Source organism: Trachemys scripta, chromosome 10 (genome assembly GCF_013100865.1).
Source record: "Trachemys scripta elegans isolate TJP31775 chromosome 10, CAS_Tse_1.0, whole genome shotgun sequence".
Taxonomy (NCBI): domain Eukaryota; kingdom Metazoa; phylum Chordata; order Testudines; family Emydidae; genus Trachemys; species Trachemys scripta.
The window spans coordinates 4378605-4398278 of NC_048307.1; the positions used below are offsets into that span (position 1 = coordinate 4378605).

General features: G+C 47.4%; 2 protein-coding genes across 5 annotated transcripts; one reads left to right on the plus strand and one right to left on the minus strand.

The window, feature by feature from the left end:
* Positions 1-1672: 1672 nt before the first annotated feature.
* FAHD1 (fumarylacetoacetate hydrolase domain containing 1) lies at positions 1673-3238 on the minus strand. The gene has a single exon (XM_034783701.1). It carries the CDS (start codon positions 3084-3086, stop codon positions 2415-2417), a length of 672 nt encoding a protein of 223 aa, XP_034639592.1. The 5' UTR covers positions 3087-3238; the 3' UTR covers positions 1673-2414.
* A 32-nt stretch (positions 3239-3270) lies between these two features.
* On the plus strand, positions 3271-19674 carry HAGH (hydroxyacylglutathione hydrolase). Of its 4 annotated transcripts, XM_034783698.1 has the most exons (10): positions 3869-3977; positions 6779-6882; positions 10109-10290; positions 10836-10900; positions 12213-12330; positions 13394-13502; positions 14285-14388; positions 14891-14992; positions 15869-15948; positions 16829-19674. In XM_034783698.1, the coding sequence occupies exons 2-10, from the start codon at positions 6807-6809 to the stop codon at positions 16926-16928; spliced, it is 936 nt and encodes a 311-aa protein (XP_034639589.1). In that variant the 5' UTR covers positions 3869-3977; positions 6779-6806; the 3' UTR covers positions 16929-19674. The 4 variants fall into 4 exon arrangements, with proteins under 4 accessions (XP_034639590.1, XP_034639591.1, XP_034639588.1 ...); XM_034783699.1 differs by lacking the exons at positions 3869-3977; positions 6779-6882 and adding an exon at positions 3271-3442; XM_034783700.1 differs by lacking the exons at positions 3869-3977; positions 6779-6882 and adding an exon at positions 3348-3492.

The following is a 19674-nucleotide window of genomic DNA, read 5'->3' on the forward strand; positions in this document are numbered from 1 at the left end:
TACTGTACAATATTTATATTCCAATTGATTTATTTTATAATTATATGGTAAAAATGAGAAAGTAAGCAATTTTTCAGTAATAGTGTGCTGTGACATTTTTGTGTTTTTATGTCTGATTTTGTAAGCACATAGTTTTTAAGTGAGGTGAAACTTTTTTGTGGGGGACAAGACAAATCAGACTCCTGAAAGAGTTACAGTACTCTGGAAAGGTTAAGAGCCATCACAATAGACCTTCTGTGCTTCCTGCTTCTCCACAATGGAGTCGTGTAGACTCCTCAACTCAATTTTGACATATGGCAATCAGACTTCTTAAGAAGGACACTGCATCGAGCTTGTCCGCAGATTTCCTCAGAACGGGGGTGGTTCTGACACGGAGGTGTTTTTTTCCCCACAGAAATTAGTCAGCTTGACATGAACTTAGAAGGGACCACAGTCCAAAGCTGACAAAATGAGCTGTTGATTCCAAACATGGCTGTCTGCTTTAAAATGGAACCATAGTTTAACTGTATTTAGAGGGTAACTGTGGTTGCAACCAGGTCCTCAGTACAATTCTATTTGTAGTATAGATGAGATCCTACAACGCATGGGAAGATAGAGCCCAAAGCATGCTATGAACGGCTCTCCCTGACTTACTTCAGGAATGAAAGTCTGTGAGGGAAGAACAACAGAAGGCCCAAGATGCACATCCCAGATATAAAAAATGTGACTAGAATACCTTTGCACTGAAAAGTTCTCTGTCCAAAAAGCTTTACCAGCTGCTAACCCACTGCTATGCCCACGCCCCCTTTCCTTTTGGTTATGCATGACTCCTCTTCTAGGTTCATCTATTTGCTGCACAGCTATAGTTGAGGAGGAAAAGGGATTTTTTTAAATTAGGGAATCTCAAACTGTTTCACAATATATACCACATCTTAAAATGTCTGTGGACTACATCTTTCTGCATACATGAGTGCACTGGCCACCTTTTCCCCCACTCATGAACTTGTAACTTTGCTGTGATAACAAGAATTGTTTACATGGGAAAATATAGTTATGAAAATATTATATTTTTTGATGTTACCAAGCCCCTGGAAACAAGGAAAGCCAGTACCAGGTGACCAGCCATAAACTAACGGAAATTCTGCCGTTAGGCACAATGCTAAGTGGAAAGCTGTTTGTGGGGTTTTGGGCTTCTGGAACAGGCTGATCTTTCCTCTCATTAAGTTGGCCTTCTGCAGAAGCTGTGAACTTTCAATGCACCCCAAGCAGCCAAAAAAAAAAAAAAAAAACCAGCCGCGATCGCGATCTGCGGCGGCAATTCAGCGGGAGGTCCTTCGCTCCGAGCGGGAGTGAGGGACCCTTTGCCGATTTGCCGCCAAATAGCTGGACGTGCTGCCCCTCTCCGAAGTGGCCGCCCCAAGCACCTGCTTGCCAAGCTGGTGCCTGGAGCCGGCCCTGACTCTGACCCTGCAAACACTTTGGCATGTGCTTAACTTTAAGTATATGAGTATTCTTCTTGTTAATCAGCCACCAGAAGGCTTATGCAGTGCTGCAGTTAATGAGACCTCCTGGCAATCACGTGCATGATTTTGAGGACATGTATTTCCCAGTTAATTACCAGACCAGCTGTAAATATACTATATATTGTGTATGCCAGCTATCCTTTAATTTTTTAACCTCCTTTAAAAAACAATTTAATGACAGTCACATAAAAGAAGCAAACATGCACCTGTGGTGCAGTATACCACAGAGAATCTTTCCTTTAACAAGACCAAATTTCATGTGCCTATAATGTCACCTTGCCCCACCAAAAAATTAATGGACAGTAAAAAAAAAAAAAAAAAAAGTGGTGACAATAATGCTGATTTTCTTAAACAATTTTAAATTTGTGGACACTTATTTCCAAGGGCCTCTTCATGCCTTAGCAAAAAATCAATGTTTATTTTAAAGACAATATGCCTGGAGCACTACATTAGTTTTAGGATTAGAGCAAAAACAGTATGACAGAACATTTATTTTAAACCGATTTCATTAGAGTACTTCCTAAACTGGTGTTTCATCACAACAATTCCCTTTCTCTCACACACTCCCAGCTCTCCTTTTTAAAGCTGCTTCCTTTAAATATAACACATTAACCAGATTGCTTGAGTGCCTCTCTACCATATACATATTTTTAGCTGGATCTGTGTGCCATTCAATAAATGTGGAAAGCTTGACCGTCACAACAGTGGTAGTCCTTATCTGGGGCCTTTATAAGAAGGCTCACAGAACCTAATTTAGCTCAGTACGTTTGATTCTTCATTGTTTCCAAGAGGATTGGGCGATACATTCTTTTAGGCTGCTGGGGAACACACATCTAGGTATTTCTTCATTCTTTGGCTGTTTTAAAAGGCAGCTGTAGAGTGCTCCCCAAAACGAAACGACAGATTCCCCCATCAAGATTGGCGCAATTGCTGTGCCACCTTAAACTGCATACTGAGGATGCCGTGTATTCCAGCTTGTATCTCATCGTGCTCCTGGACAGCAGAAACACCTTTGGGGCTACCTGTCAAAATCAGATCCCCTTCTTCCAGGGTGATGATTTCACTGATATAGCTGATGATGTAGGGGATAGAGAAAATCATAGAAGAGGTTTCCCCTTCTTGCCTCAGCTCACCATTTACCTTGAGCCAGATCTGCAGCTTGTGTGGGTCTGGTATCTTTTCCTTGGGCACAAAATCACTCACCGGACACGACGTATTGAAGCCTTTGGCTAAGGTCCAAGGAAGGCCCTTTTTCTTGCACTCAGCTTGGGTGTCCCTGGCTGTCATGTCCAAGCACAGGGCATAACCTGCCACGTGGTCCATAGCAGACTTCTGGGAGACAGCATGGGCTTTCTTCCCAATCACCACTCCCAGCTCCACCTCATGGTGCAGATTGTTGCAGTAGTAAGGCTTGATAATGGGGTCTCCTTCCTGGACATAGGCTGAGGAAGGCTTCAGGAAAAAAAGGGGCTCGCTGGGGACAGCATTTTTCAGCTCCTGGGCATGCTCTGCATAATTCCTCCCTACGCAGATGATGTTTCTGCCCCATTCCCAGAACTTGGCCAAAGATTTGGACGAAGCCATGATCCCTGCAAACTTCCCTCTGTGTCAGCTGATGAACTGTGACCAGGGCAGAACACTCATCTGACAGCTACGGCTGGCCAGAGGAGACATTTCTTTCTGCACCAATCCACTTGCTCTCAGCTGAAAACCATAGAGTTGTATAGGACTACAGGGCTCCACCCCTGCTTTTCCCCCTTGCAATCAGCGAAGGTAATGCATTGCCAGCCCCCCTCCCCGCTGCTTATCAGCGCATTATTACCTTCATCTCCAATGCTGTGCAATGGGGACTTTATGGCTTCCCCCAACCGTCTGAAGGAATAAAATGCACCAGGGCAAGTGGCACAGGGCCCCTCGTCCCTCATGCAATCAGCAGCAAGGTGAACAAAGTGGAGACAAGACACACACACACACACACACACAAAGAGAAGTGAGTTAAGCAGGCAAAGCCTCTCCCCCCCACCCCTCCTTAGGTAGCAGCTGCTGCTGGGTGGGTGCACGGCTGGGTCCCCCCCTCCCATGGGGCAGCCGTGCAACCCGCGGGCGTGCAAGGACCGTGGGAACGTGCCCGAGGGACGTGCCCAAGGAGCCAGCCGCGTTTCTGAGCGTGCGGGGGGCCGGGGGCGGCGCGGGAGAGAGGAGCCCCGCGGGGACTTCCAGCCACCCAGCCGGAGCGGGGCCTCCCCGCAGCCCGGCCCGGCTCGCACGCCCCGCCGGGGAGGGAAGGGCCGGTCCTGCGCGCGGCGGCGCGATTGGCTGGCGGCGGGTCAGGGAGGAAAGGGAAAGGGGCTGGGGCGGCCGGGGCTGGCGCTTATGTAACCCCGCCGCCCTGGACCATGGTCTGCGGGAGCCGGCGGTGGCTCGGCAGCGCGGTGGCTGTGCTGGGAGCGGCGGCGGCGGCGGGGATCCGAGCGGGTACGTGGCTCTCGGCAGGTACCCCCCTTGCCGGGGCGGGCTCGGGGGACACCCCGGCCCGTTGCATTAGGGCTGCGGCGAGAGTCCCCCCCATTGCTCAGTGCTCTGGCCTGCTCAGCCCGGGGGGGGTGAGGTCAATCCTTGAGGGGAGCATTTAGGGAAAAATCAGTCTGGGGCTTGGTCTTGCTTTGAGCAGGGGATGGGACTAGGTACCTCCTGAGGTCCCTTCCAACCCTGATAGTCTATGATCTCCAGCTGGGGGAGGAAACGTGTCTGAGCTGGGGTGGGGGGAAATGTCTCCCATCCCCTTTCTGTAGGGTGACCACATAGCAAGTGTGAAAAATCGGGGTGGAGGTGGGGGGTAATAGGAGCCTATATAAGAAAAAGACCCAAATATCAGGACTGTCCCTATGAAATTGGGACATCTGGTCACCCTACCCTTCTGTGTGTCTGCTCTGGGCCGCAGGAGAGATCCCTTTGGGGGCGGCACCAGCCCTGTCTAGTTGATCTGGGCCAGGGTGCGTCTGCCTCTGGCCGGGCAGTTGTGTTAACTTCAGGGCTGGGCTTGGAATCACCTTGAAGGCGACTGAACAAGGACAGCAAGGAGTCTGGTGGCACCTTAAAGACTAACAGATTTATTTGGGCATAAGCTTTCGTGGGTTAAAAACGAAAGCTTATGCTCAAATAAATCTGTTAGTCTTTAAGGTGCCGCCGGACTCCGTGTTGTTTTTGTGGATACAGACTAACACGGCTACCCCCTGATCCTGAACAGGGACAGTCAGGGGAAAACCATCTCCTAGTTAAAAAATCAGAACCCCAGATGCTTCCTTTCCTGTTGGGCTGTAACCCTGGTTGTGACACCTCAGGAGCTTACAGCTTGAATGTTGTTGTTTCGCCGCATAGAGCTTGAGGGCTTTTTGGGGAGTTAAAAAAGTCAATCTGTAGATTGACTGCACTTAGGTGTCATTTCCCTTTTTCTTGTTTTCAGTTTCATTTCTGGCCTTCCTGCACCTGGAGGATTGGGTGGGAAATGCTCCTGGAGTATATTTTGAAAACCCAGCCCTGACTGTTTTTATTGATAAACTAAAAATATTTTGTGGGTGAGGGGTTGTATTAGTAATGTTTAGAAACAATAACAAATGTAAACAGCGACAGAACTTCTTTGAAACTCTGATTTTAATGTGAATTTATCACCCTGAGTCCCAGTGAAGTAAGGAACAGAGGATTTTACATGGGTCCAGTTGTAGGAATGACCCTAAACCATCTATTATTGACTACATTTGCTGTCAAACTCGAAAAGTGTACAATATTTTATAAGCAACTCTGTCATCCCTTTGGATCATTAGGGACCCCACAGTTTGCCAGAACTCGAATGTTTGTACAGCGCGTTGAACATGTAAAGCGCTACATAAGTGCTAAGTAGTATTAGGGTAATTCTATTATTATAAAGGCCTAATGATGTGACTGGCCCTTCCCAGATGTATTTCTGGGAGCTACGATGCAAATTGCATTGATCACTTTCGGGTGGTAGCAACACAAACGAGCATAAGTCAGATGGAAGTTCTGAGAATCATGCAAGCAGTATGACCAAAAAGATAAAGTATCATAAGAAGTAGCTTGCTGTAGTCCATTCTACCTGGAGAAGAAACAGTCAATGCAGAACACGAGACGTGCAGGTACCAGATTCAGAATATAAATATAGATTTCCTATCTGATCCCTAATAGTGTAGAAGGAATGGATTCATAACACCTCTCCATACAGAAATCTTGCATTAAACTCTGCTTCTTTCCTTCTTTGTCTCCTCAGCATACATCCATATGCTGGATAATGTGAAGTTAATGTGCAGTTTACTATCTGCAAACATGCAAGAGCAGAATCACACTTGCACACTGAAGAGCGGTCCCAGAAGATATGACCAAAGAACTTGATCCCAAACTTGCTGAAGTCAATGGAAATCTTTCTGTTGACTTCAATGGGCTTTGGATCAGACCCCAAGTATGATAACATATTAAGGAACAGTATGAAAATAAAACCATTAGGCCTTAATATTTTAGGGCACACTTTATTAAGGCTGACGTAGTAACATTTGAAATAAATGCTGTGGGGTGGTACTGGATAGTGGGACCAGTTATGAGGCTGTTATTTATGTTATGTGGCTGAATGACGTCTTAAACAGAACTAGTTCTGATAGCATTGATGTGCACAGATAAGAAATTATATACCTGTAGACCAGATGAGAACCGCTCTGAAAACTAGGTCTGAGATACAGTTGGAAATTTGGAGGGCGTTTCGAAGTGCGTGCACACTTTTATTGTTTGGGGGTTTTCTTTTCTTTTTTTCAATCGCACTTTGGTATTTTAAAGGCAAGTATTTGAATGAAAACCCTCTCTCAAGGGTCTGGTCAATAACTTGGGCCCAGATCTTGCAAATATTAATACGGTTACCTTTAAGTCAATGGGACTATTTCCTTACTTAAAATTTAAGCATGTGTATAAGTGTTTGCAGGGTCAGAGCCTAATTTAACTATAAAGGGGGTTGGGGGAGATGAGGAAATGGTTTTACCTATTGAAGTACACCAGATTTGAGTCGGGGGAGAAGGACTGGTTTGTTTTTGGTGTTAGATTTATTTTTATAAAAGGGATTTCCCTGCTCCATAACACCAATTGGCAGGTATGGCTGTTGAAGTGTCTTCTGTGTCAAATACCTCTTACGTGTATGCTCTATTATGCTTCAGTTGGGGATTTTCTTTGCAGTATTGCATTTTAGATTCTTGCACTCTCTTCCTTTACTAATCTTACAGCTCTAATTTAATATGAGGCGGAAGGCAGATGTGGAGGGGAAAACCAAGGACTCTGGGCCAGATAAATAAGCCAAAGGGGACCTACAGCAACCACTGTTTGCCTCGTAAGTTTTCCAACAGGTTATTATGCTTGCCAGTATTGAGATGGTTGCAGAGATTCTGATTGTTGCAAAGTGAAGCTCCGCAGTAGATTTAACATCTATTCTAAAGTTCTACAGGGCTTGTGTTTTATGAGCTATAACCAGACTACAAGGCCTTTTAAAAATAAGTCTCTCCTCAAACATGGACATTACTGAGCTGTGTGAGAGGCTTGTTCAGAAGCTTCCTTGATTGCAATTTCTGTTTCCAGCTGTGCCTATGGCACTCCAAGAAAATTACGATTTGCCAAATCTCCGAAAACACTGGGCTGGAGTCCTGGGAGTAAAATGAAACACCAGCCCCTTGTGTCAATACAGTTCAAAGCAGCACGGTTGTCTCCTTTGCGGTGCATCAGTTCTCTCTGGCATTAGGACAGCCGGTTTGTGTTCCGGGGAGATGGCCGGCTGAATTCCCATATGAGGCTGTTTGATCGGGCGAGTGGGTTCCAGCCTTGCTAGGGCAGTTCTACCCCACTGGCTTCGTCAGGAGCTAGATTAGACCGAACGTGCGTTCATCTGGAGCATTTGATATAGCCATGGGCAGACTCTGCGTTGGGAGAGAAGGGCATTTCATCTTGGCAAGCACAACATTGCCAATTGCAAACAGACAAAAATCCTGTCAGGCCTGAGAAAATCATGAGAGTTTTTTAAAGCTAAATATTTGAGGGTTCTTTTATTTGGCTTCTGAGTTCTGAGCCTTTAGGGTGCACGTGGGTCTTCAGGTTTTTGCCTACAATGTGGGGGCTAGAATCCTAGTTTACAAATGCAAGTTGAGATTCTCACACCATCCCCTACCTCCAGGAGCTGGGGCTTTAAGAAAAATGCCAACTAGTGATAAAATTGCAACAGTTGGCAGCTCTGCAAGGGAGAAACTGCCTGAAAAGTCTCACAGGGTTGGAACAGAAACGGGTTCTGCTGCTTAGACAAAGAGCTGCTGCTGTCAGCAGGGTGAGAGACACTTTGGACTAAATGGGTCAGCAGTTGCCATAAGGAACTTCAATTTGGCTTCAGTTTTTGTCACACTGACAGAGTGGGGGACTGGTCCTTCTTGAGATGCAGTGACCTACTTAAGGAGGATCGTGTTAATAGACCTCCAAGCGATGTAGTGGATCAGTAGAACTGCTCCCTCGCTGAAGCTGTTTCTTGTTGCTTAAAATCCCTATTGACGCTTGTAGCTGCTGTTAGTCTCAGCTGAGGTTCTGCATTGTCCTGCCTCTTCCCTTTAGAGGCTTTCAACCCAGGTGAGGAAAGAGGATATGGGGTGGGTGGAAGATTCTTGGGGGAAGGAACAAATGGGGGGAGAAAAGGTCTTTCATTGAACTCGTCTTGTAAGAGCTGGCTATGAAGTGTCGTAGGGAGTCTGTTTCCTTACACTTCCTGTTGGTGCATTGTGTCTCTAAAGTCCTAATGTCTCCTGCAATTCTAGGGGTGTGTGTGGGTTTTTTTTAGAAATACTTTAAATGTCCTGGGGGGAGAGGGCGGGGTTCAAACTGTGTGTGCGTGAGATTGTGGCTTAAAGGCTTTTTCATGTGCCAAATGCTCATAACACCGACGAAGCTGGATTGTAACTCTAGGTCTGGCCTGTCTCCACTGTTGCGATGCCAACAGTACTGTGCATCCCAAAGCCTGTTTAGAAACCTCTTCCAGAAACTTAGATATTTCTTCTTTCCTATTCTCCTGTCTATGGTGGGTGAAATTATCCCAAGGACAGAAGCCAGCACAAGCCATATTGTGGGGAAGCGGCACAGTCCAGTGGTGGCACTGGGTTCTATTCCTACCTGTGCCACTGAGCTGCTGTGTGACCTCAGGCAAGTCACTTCCCCTCTCTGGGCTGCCACCGTGTCAGTTTAGACTGTATGTGCCTTGGGGCAGGGACTGTCTCTGTGTGTGTCTGTACCGCACCCAGCACAATGGGGCCCTAGTCTTGCATCTCTCAGTGATTCTGTAATACTAAAGTTGTACTGGCCCTCTCCATAGAGGTGAATTTTATCCCGGACAATTGGCTTACGCAGAGCAAGATTTTACAGGCTACAGTAATCCTATTGAATGGAGTGTCTGTCTGTCTTTTTGTTAAAGGAAAAAAAAATACACATAGGAGCCCTTGAAATTGGTGAGTAGGTGACTAGAGGCTCGAGAAACAGGAGGCCAAGTGGGCTATCATCCCGTGCTCATCCCCACCATTTAAATGGCTGATCCTTTTGCCCATTGGCTCTTCTCTTAGATACTGATTCCATGTGGAGTTAAACAGGCTTCTTTTTTACTTTGGGCTGTTTTCGTGTGAAATGTCCTGGATCTGCTTAAACGCTTCACCCAAAGCGAACAGCAGAACACCTCATTTTGTCACATCTGAGTGGCTGCAGCCCACTAACCCAAACCTTTCCTCCAGAGCGTATGTTGGTTAATAACTTGTATACCGAGGGGAGGCCAGCATTCTCCGCAGAGAATCCTGCATTCTCTCCCCCTTTGCCCTACGTTGCTGCTTTGGTGCCTACAAGGAATGAGCCAAAGGTGTCTGTCTATGCTCTAAAACAGCATTTCTCGACCTTTTTGATACCAGGGACTGGCATGCTGCCTTTCTAACCTGTGTCGGGGAGATCTCCGCGACTGGCGCTGGTCTCTGGACTGGCTGTTGAGAAATATGGCTCTAAAACATCTTTCTTTATTTTGGCTCCACTGTGCTGTACACTGGCCTTTGCTGTTAACCCCATAGTCCTCCTGCTGTGGCAGCTGTCTGCCCTTCTCCACCCCCCTCTGCCTGCTCAGGTCTCAAATTAGGCCCAATTCCGCAATCACGTAGACCTTGTGTAACTTTGCTCATGCAAATAGGTTCATTGATGACTGTAAGTGCTGTGGGCCAGGGCCTGTCTCTCATCTCTGTGGTGACTTGCCAGGTTTTCTCCTGGGTGTTTCTGGGGAAGCAGGGCCTTACTACCAGGTGCTAGCCATTTGACTCCTCGTTGTAGCAGGTGGCATTCTGTCTGGGAGGATTCACCCCTCCTGTACCCTTGATTATTCCCCTAGATGTGGCAGCCCATATCCGCTCCAGCGGGAGACAGCATTAAGCCACACGCTGCTCTTCTCCAGGGCCCTTCAGAGCCTTGGAGTTCAGAGCCACAGGGTCCCCTGTACTCTTCCTCCCCGCCAGTTTTGCTGCTGTACCAACCTTGTTTTTAAATATCCTCTGCATCCCCAGGTGCAACACGGCCAGGCGCTGGCTTCCTCCACGCCGACTCTGATCTGAGAAAGTCTAAGCTAGTCACACAGACCAACATGAAGGTGGAGCTGCTTCCGGCCCTCACGGACAACTACATGTATCTCATCATCGATGAGGAAACCAAAGAGGCAGCGATTGTTGACCCGGTGCAACCCCAGAAGGTAACGCTCCATGGCGCTCTGGCTAACGCGCTTTGCCTGGTGAAAGGGGAGCTGGGTTTGGCTTGCTGCTGCCTAAGCTAACCCTGCATTTAAATGCAGGAAATGATTAACCATGAGCCTTGCTCTGGGTTAGGGGTGAAAAGGCTGGACAATGTCACGATTACTGGTCCATACAGCTGCTCGGATAAGGGTAATCAAATTGTTGAGACCTGACCAGGAAGGATATTTTCTCCCCTTTATCTGCCCTGGGTGCAGTATGGAGGTTTTTCTTGGCTTCCTATATAGTAACAAGCATTTGCCGGAGGTGGGACATTGGACTGATGTTCAGGTCAGTAGGGCTTGCCAGACTGGATCAGATCTGCAGTCCTTACTCTGGCATCATTCCCAGCAAAGTTAATGGGAGCCTTGCCCGAGTTCTGGGATGCCGGTTCTGGCTCAGTTCCTTACAAACCGTAATTGAGGCACAAAAGCCCCTCCTCGTGGTTGAGGCCATGCCTACGCCAGGTGATGTGAATTCTAATGTTTCTCTGATGCTCTGTTTGTAGGTTGTGGAAGTGGTCAGAAAGCATGGCGTGAAGCTGACGACGGTTCTAACCACCCATCACCATTGGTAACACTTACCTTCTACGATGTCCTAATCTGTTTTCCTTAGGGCAGAATTGCCTCTGGAGGCAACTGTTCATCCAAAGCATAATTCAGGGGGTGGTTCTTCCAGATAATATTGGTCCCCACCCTTGAGTTCCTGCTCAGAGGAGCCGGGCGCAGTGGAAATGTACTTGTCATCTCTCAGGCGCCTTGACAAGGACATTCCCTGTTAGGCTCAATGGGCTTGATCCAGAGCCACTGAAGTCAATGGCAATGTGCCCACTGGCTTCACTGGGCTTGGAATCCAAGCCAGAGACAAGAGGACCGACATCAACAAAGCAGATTACCAGAGGCAGAGTTTGGTCTTTGGGGATGTGCATGCATTTATCACCGCTGGATGCTGCGTGTGCATAACTGAGAGCCGAATCAAGCCCCAGGGAAAGTGGAGTGAGGAAACCGGTTTGACAGTTGCTCTGGCTTCGTCTCATTTGGCATCTTGTTTAGCTGGCTGTGATGAAATTAGATTTATAGAACACCCACGTTTGGTGGGAATGAAAGCTCTAAGAAAGCACTTTTCATACAAGCTTAGGCTATTGAATTGTAGCTGGTGACACTACCAGCTTTCTCATAGCAATAAAATAGAATGACTCACGAGAGGGCTTCTGTTTAACTGACCTAGCTGTGTACTTGTATAGCACCCATCATGACAGTATCCAAAGCACAGATCCGCTGCAGTATTCAGGCACCTATCTTCCATTGATTTCAGTGGCATTTAAGTGCCTAAATACCTCTAAGGATGTGGGCCCATGTCCCATTAGCTCCTCTTCTTGCTCTGCAGAAAAGACCGTATCCACTTCTAAAATCTCATGTTGAAGACTAGAAAATGCTGTTACATTGTGAATGGAGATGTGTAATCTTCCTCCAGCTCTCCTGAAAACCGTCACATCTTGTCAATAATGTGGCTTGTTTTGTTGGTGGGTTGGTTGTTTTTTTTTTGTAATGAGCACATATCCCATTGACTTCCTCACAGGTGCAGTGGGGAAACCCACAGCAGAAATGGCCCCAGTCTTCCTCTTAAAACATAATTGAACAATGAAGTCAAGCAGTGGCTTTGATGGGGCATAGCCTCAGGGAGGAGATGGTGACCATGAATCTTCTGGAACTGTGTGTGGAGCTGAAGTGCAGGGAAAGAGAAAAAAGTAGCGTCTTACGCTACAAAAGGTGGCAAAATTCAATGCCCGGTGACTAGCCAGACTTTGCAGTGTGGATAGAGGAGGGCCAGAGTTGTAAGAAATGCATCTTGTGGCCTCCCAAAACGTGACCTTTTGACCTTTTAGGGACCATGCCGGGGGTAACGAGAAGCTTGTGAAGATGGAGTCTGGGTTAAGAGTATATGGGGGAGACAGCCGAGTGGGAGCCCTGACACAGAAAGTGTCTCACTTGACATCATTTCAGGTAAAAAATAACAAATCTGGAAGGTGCCTTCCACTTGAGAAGTTTGTCCAGAGCTGGACAGGTGCCGTTGGTCTCTACATAGGCAGCCACTGCAGGGTTCACCGGTCATAACCTGTTCCGTTCCCTGCTCCGCCAGAGCGTCCCTGTGTGACCTTGGACAAGTCCCTGCCTTTGTTCTCCATCTGTACAGTGAGGATAATACCACTGTCCTGCCTCATGGGGGTGTTGTGAGGATAAAAGCATTTAAAGATTGTGAGGTGCTTAGACCCTCCAGTGATGGAGGCCAGGTAAGTATCTAAGCCCCAGGTTTAAAAATGAGCAGCTGCAGGTCAGCAAGCGCGGAGTGGAGACTCTCTCCTCCTTGCTCTGGCCGGACTTGGCCCGAGGAAGTGAGTTCAGGGCTCGTGGCGCTCTTCCTAAGCGAAACAAACTGACGTTCTTTGAAGAAAGCTGTCGTTTGACTGCAGCGGGGGTATCTGCCAGCTGCGTTTGGAGCCTGTGCAGTAAAACGTGCTGCAGTGCTGCTCACACACAGCAATTCTGCTTGTCTCAGAAATATACATGTAGGGATATATTTAGCAAAAATGGAAGCACCAGGAGATGCTGGCGTGTGTGTGTGTGTGTGGGGGGCACTAAATTGTAACTCATGTCTGTGATAAATGGCCCATAGCCTGGTGAACAGGCTGTTTTAGTGTGTGTCTCTGGGCATAGCTCGCTTCCTGCCAGTAGCTGTTTACACTTGATTCACTTGTTTAGGTTTTGTACGTCTCTCAATCTGTTTGCTCTTGGCTTGGCCTCGTTCAGGGCCAAGGACTGAGTCACTCTGCATGTAAATGAGAGTGACTCAGTGTCTGCTTTTAAGTAATACACTCGGTTCTCTCCCCTCTCCTTACCGTGCTGAGCCGCTGTGGCAACCTGACTTGAGATTTTACTCTGCGGCTCTGAGAACTTGCCTGCAGAATTCCTGTGCCATCCTGAATGGTACAACTAGAAAAGCATTGAGTTAATCTCCTGTGTCACCAGTTCACGGTGATCTAACTTCAATCTTTGGCTTTCTCCTCAGGTGGGATCTCTTCATGTGAAATGCCTCTATACGCCATGTCACACTTCTGGACACATCTGTTATTATGTGACTAAACCAAATAGTTCTGAGCCTCCCGCTGTCTTTACAGGTGAGGAGTTGGGTGGTTTTCTTTGCCTCCGATCTGTGTTGCTGAGAAATGCAGGTCTTTCCTCTGCTTATGTTCTCCTGATTTAGGTTCTTTCCCTGTTCCTGGTTACAATCACAGCTCACTTCTTCCTAGCATATGTGCAATGTGTCTCAGGTGGCACGTGACCAGGATTCATCATCGAATTTGGTCCGCTGGTTGGGTCACTAGCTTGCCCGTGCTGATGGGGAGTGCGACGTGAACGCTGATCCGTGCCCCCCTCCCCTAGCTCAGTATGGGAATCTCCCTAAACTTGTCCAGCTAGCGAGGCTTGGGCCAAATTAGTGATTGCTAATAAAATTCCATGTTTGCTTTCCTGTATTTTCTTACCACTTTGTTAGTTGTGTAGCTAACTGGAGGGGAGACTAGGTGGGCGAATATGCTAGTGGGTAGTGCATTGACTTTTTGTCTCTGGAAACCTGGGTGGTGATCCTCCCTTGAGTGAAGTAGGTCTGATGCTTTGAACTTGATCACATGTACTTGCTCCTTAATGGGCTCTCGTCAACATACCCAAACAACTAAGAGTTAGACACCATCACGTATCTCTTTACAGACCAATGCTCATTGGGTCTATAGCACGGCCTTCTAGCCACGTCTCTTGGTTACAGTGGCAAAACCGTGTGTGTGGGAAGCTTGCCTGTAATGATGGCTATGACCAGCTACAGTACCAATTTTTTTTTTTTCCTGGGATTGTCTGCTCCAGTGTGTTGTCTGGTCATGACACTGTGTCCTGTCCCCTCTCCCAGGTGACACGCTGTTCGTGGCTGGCTGTGGGAAGTTCTTCGAGGGAACCCCAGAGGAAATGTACAAAGCCCTGATAGAGATTTTAGGCCGCCTGGACCCTGAAACGGTATCGATCCCGCATCTCATGTTAGCACATTAACCAAGCTGAACCTATTACCGACTTAAGAAGGAAACTACCTTCCTAATACCAAATTGTTCAAAATGGGGGAAGTGATCTTTCAGAATGAACGAGGCTATATCCAGGGACTGTCTGGCATGTAGAACAGCCAGGTATCCAGGGAGAAGGGAGCACGGGTCCACTGATCCCTCTTTCCCTCATCAAGAGGGAATGCGGGCTAGAGCAGAGGACTTGGGAGCCAGACTCCTGGGTTCTCTTCCCAGCTCTGCCATGTGACATCAGGCAGGTCTCTTCCCCATTTGCCCTGTGCCTCCGTAAGGTGGATATCATCTATATCCATGTTCTAGAGGATTATGAGCCTTTGCCATTAACTCCACTGGAGCCAGGTTTGCAGCCTTAACTTCTGTAATGGTGCTTTGAGATCCTGGGATGTTAAGTGGCGTGAGTGTAACTTTGTTGTTGTTTTCCCCCTCCCCTCCCCTTCTCGTAGAGAGTTTACTGTGGTCACGAATACACCATCAACAACCTAAAATTTGCCCGTCACGTTGAACCCAATAACGCTGCCATCCAACAAAAACTAGCCTGGGCTAAGGTAAGTGGGATCGTGGCATTGGGCTTCGTGGTTTCTTAGAATTATTTTTATAGTGGGGTAGCGTCCCAAAGCCTCCTTTGGGATCAGGGGGAGGCATTGTACAAACACAGGTAGATCTGGCCGCTGTCCCAGAGCTTAGTCCAGTGTGGGCCAAGATGCAACAAGTGAGTCTAACAAATAAGAGGGAGAAGGAGGGCAATGGCACCAAGGTGATGTGGTGGCAGAGGTGACCTGTACGCCTCCATCAAAGGCGTGCAAGGTTTGTGGGTGGAGCCATGGTGCTAGGAGGAGTGTGGTTGGTGGGACGGACAGGGATGCTGAGAGGAGTGGAGGGCAGGGGTGGGGTGAGGGCAATGACCGGGATCAGGAGGCGGAGGCAGGTCGTGGTCTGGGTTTGGTTAAACCCAGCAGCGCGAAGGGGTTTGGGGCTAGCGGCGCTAGCGAGGCAGATGGGCGGAGCTCGCACACTGTCTTTATCCCAAAGAGAAAACAAAGCCAAAGGGGCAGTTCCAGACAGCTGAAGACCCTCTGAGCCAGCCCTGGCCCCTACGTCTGGCTTCCCTCTGTCCTTCCCAGTCCCACCTCCCCATGTGCTAGTCCTGCTTCTAGAGGGGTTATGAATGGGTCCGCTCAGCACCTGCCTGTGTCCTGGAGCTGTTTGAATGTTGCACATGTGTGTCTGTTTGGGGGAGGATTATGCCCCGTTTCCTCTGGTGAGAACAGTCTGGCCTGTATCCTTGCAGCATTCAGAGCAGCGAGATGCAGTGCAAACACAGCACTAACCCTGAGTCTTCGCTTTTTGTGAAAGATACTGAAGACCGTTGCTTTTAACATCTGTACCCATCATAAAGCAGAAATCTTTCCCTTTTTTTACAGGCAAAATATGACAGTGGTGAACCAACTATCCCATCCACTATTGCAGAAGAGTTTACATACAACCCCTTCATGCGAGTGAGGTATCTGTGTATGCATGGCTGATCCTGATATTATCCTGGGTTATAAGGAAATGGGGAGGCCATGACCTCTAAAGAAAGCAATAATTGAAGCTTGTTGGTCTGCCTTTCATCAGCAAATTTCAGTTTAGATAGAGGTGTCACTTAAAACAAGAGAGCTTGTGATTCTGTGGCATTAGTTGCGTTTAAATTGTTCCATTCTGTGACCTCTTCTCACATGCTTAGCTATTTATCATGGGAGAGATTTATGCCAACAGATTAAGGTGTAATGATTGGCTAAGTATAAGAATGCTATAAAATTGGACTCTAGCGGAGATCTGTTTCTTTGCTGAGTGCTATGTTCCTTGTTTGTGCAAATCTGGAGATGTAAGCACCTTATAATAATAATATAATATATGGAGATATATCTATCTCATAGAACTGGAAGGGACCTTGAAAGGTCATTGAGTCTAGTCCCCTGCCAATTTTTTGCCCCAGATCCCTAAATGGCCCCCCTCAAGGACTGAGCTCACAACCCTGGGTTTAGCAGGCCAATGCTCAAACCACTGAGCTATCCCTCCCCCAATCTCCTCTCAGCTTGTTGAGTTTATCACTTGCAATCTGTTCTGGCTAATGACTGCAGCTTTAACAATTCTGAAGCTAGCTGTGACCACTACCACACGGGCTCAGTTCTGGATTATGCTGGTCAGCCCAGAGAAACAATGGCATGCCCTCCCCTCTTCATGGGTCGACAAGTATCTTGTGAGCAGACGCTTTGCAAGAAATACTGCCTAGAAGTTTGTGTGATTGTAACTCAGATGTGAAACCAGGTCTGAGTTAGACTATTTATACAGAGTCGTATAGCGGTGAAATAAAATTGGCTTGTCTGTTTTACTTCTGCTAGAGAGAAGACAGTCCAGCAGCATGCTGGGGAAACTGATCCCATTCGAACAATGGGAGCCATCAGAAAAGAGAAGGATAACTTCCGGGTCCCAAAAGACTGAGGACTTTGCCTGAAACACTTACCTGTCAGTTTTATCATGTTTTAGGAACTAGAAGTTTCATTGTTCTGTTGTGGTGGAGACACATTCACAGTTAGGTTTTTTTTTTAACTGTCTTAAGGGGGGGGGGGGAGGGCGGGGAAAAAAGCACTTTGCTCTTGTTGAGATGTTCTATGGCATATTTATAAGATGTTAAAGAATATTTATTCCTGGCTTTCAAACTGTCAGATGCAGTGAGGTTTTGCATGAATCCTTACAAACGTTCAGTATGTGGTGGTGGGAGGGGAAGGCACATTTGAGGGCTCAGTCCTTACCAGGGGAAGACTGTTAGTTTTATAGGAGATCTGACTGCAGGATTGGGCCAGGAGACTTCTACCATTAAAGCAAAACTCTGGAATGCACGTAACCAAATGCCTGTCTAAAGAAGAATCCTTTTGCAACGTACGAAATTAACCTTTCTGATTCTGTCACTTTAAGATCTGCTACATTCATTCGTCCTCGTGCAGTGCTCACTTTGCCACCCACAATTAAGGGTCTAATTCATTAAATATGCTGCCCAACTTGCTTGGTATCCGGATACAGCTGGCTGTAGAAATAAGACTGTCCAAGCTTGCATTAGAGACTAGTTTTTCCCCCTCCCCCGCTTCTACCCACCCCTTTCCTTCTGCATCTTAGAGATGAATAATTTCTAGGCAGCATGTTTTTCAGACTGCCCCTTCAAGTATGAACAGCTGAGTATTAATGGCTTAAAAAGCAGCTTGCATGTACCCACTGACTCCCCTCCAAAGTGTACTGTGCATAGTGCCTGTAACAACACCAAGCCTGAGGTAGGGACTCGGCCGATAGACCAGTATGATCCTAAAGAGAACTAACTTGGTCTAGTGAGTAAATGCATGTCCTACAAGTTTGAGTAGATATTACGTTAGACCATAGATAACCTTTCCTACCATTGTGCCATCAGGATAGCTTCTTTATGCTGTAAATGCTACTTTCACCTAACAGGATTAGCCCAGCTGACCCTTCCGGGCAAAAGATTTGAGAGTTCTGGTTACTGTGGTGCCCAAGATCATCACGGTACCAGCTGTTTTGGAACAGTGGTACCCTTCAGGGCCTGCTTCAATAGGAGCAGAAACTAGGGTTGCCTGGTTTAACCCCTTAGCTCCTTCAGCCTCCTAGTCTTCCAGCAGAAGCTTCTTTTAGAGAGTCCTGTTAAATGTAAAGAAATCAAAGCTTGCCCTGGTCGCTCAGCTGCACTGAAGCCTGGTTTCTAGGCAGATCCAGGGTGTCTTCCAACACCACTCTTGTTCCTTAAACTTTCCTTTCCTTGCCCTTGTGGCTCAGAGCCCTCCCTGGTGTGAACAGCAGGCACATCTCGATGATCGGGAGTGGGCAGCCAGCCTGAAACAGACATGAGGGGAACGTCCTCCCCAGACCACTGTGCTCATTTCAACACACTGTTAATCCTGGTGAACCGAGCACAATTTTATGAAAGCAGCTCGATAGCATGGAAACCCTGCTTCCCTTGCATGGCACAGAGGGGGTGAATTAAGCCTGATTTTTTTCCCACCCCTTCTCTCGGTTTGTTTTCATACTGCTCGTGGTTTGATTCTCTGGACAAAAAGGACCACTTGGTCTCTTTCAGAGCAAAGGATGGTTCCCAGTAACTGCTGGGGGGTGGGGAGAGAATACGCAGAATTTTGCCATGTCAAAGAACTGCTCCCCAGAGTTTTCAGTGTCCGTGTTGGAAAATAGGCTTCAAGTGAGCTGGTGGGGGGGCCTCGTCATGGTTTCAGTGCTCCCTTGCCATCTGTGCCAGGAATCCGTGTTCGTTTCGGCCCCCTTATGAAAAAAGCTTCTTCTAAATACGTGGCCAAAAGCAGCCTATTAATACAAGCTGCTCATTCTGTCCTCCTCGGAGCAACTTCCACATCTGCATCTCTGAGCCAGAGCTGGTGTCGCTGGAGTCTTCGGAGAACTGCGCTTTAAGGAGGATCGTTTTCAAACGTAACTTCCCTCCCACCCCAAGTGGCTAGGGCAGAGGAGTCCTGGCTCCCCTTTCTGGAGTCTGTTTCTGGCCTTGGACAGGCCCCTGACCTTCTCTGTCCCTCAATTTCTGCATGGTTAAACAATGCATGGACTTCCTGCCTTCCAGGGGGCTAGGGCTAATGTGTATCTAGGTTTGTAAAGGGCTCAGAGACTCTCGCTTTCGTCCAGGGATATTACTATAAACCTCTTTCACTCTCTTCCCCTTCCCTATTTTTTAAGAGCCATAAGCCATGTAACAGCACCCACATTTTGATAGGTGATAACTGGGAGGGGGAATACTATCCAATGTGTGGCTACTGTAGTATCTATTTTAAGCTCTGCAATGGTTACTGCTCAAATGCAGCAAAGATGCATGTTGCTATTAATACTTTCCCTTCTAACACCTGTCACTGTTATGGTGCAAGTTCTGTGTCCTTAGGCTCACATTTGATGCCCACAGATGCATGTACCTTAGGAGCAGGGCCTCGGGGGAGGGAAGCTTGCAGGGACAGTTTCTGTAGGAGTTGACCGTGCGGTGTTTTCATCTTGCCAGCGAGAACAGGATATGAGCACAAAGTGGTAGAATACACACTTGAAAAATTCTGACACCCATATCTTAATGAACTGGGCTCCTAATTACATTCTCCTCCCGTGTCTCTTCTGATTGCACAGTTACCAACTAAATGTATGTTTTTCAATAAATGCTTCACAGCTGAAACAGTAA

What these genes read in the sequence shown, in the direction of transcription:
- FAHD1 (XM_034783701.1), bottom strand. Translation starts at nt 3,086, where the DNA reads ATGGCTTCGTCCAAATCTTTGGCCAAGTTCTGGGAATGGGGCAGAAAC.
- HAGH (XM_034783697.1), top strand. Translation starts at nt 3,899, where the DNA reads ATGGTCTGCGGGAGCCGGCGGTGGCTCGGCAGCGCGGTGGCTGTGCTG. An exon ending in ACCCGGTGCAACCCCAGAAG is followed by an intron (nt 10,291 to 10,835) that starts GTAACGCTCCAT and finishes CTCTGTTTGTAG; the next exon opens with GTTGTGGAAGTGGTCAGAAA. An exon ending in GCCGCCTGGACCCTGAAACG is followed by an intron (nt 14,389 to 14,890) that starts GTATCGATCCCG and finishes CCCTTCTCGTAG; the next exon opens with AGAGTTTACTGTGGTCACGA.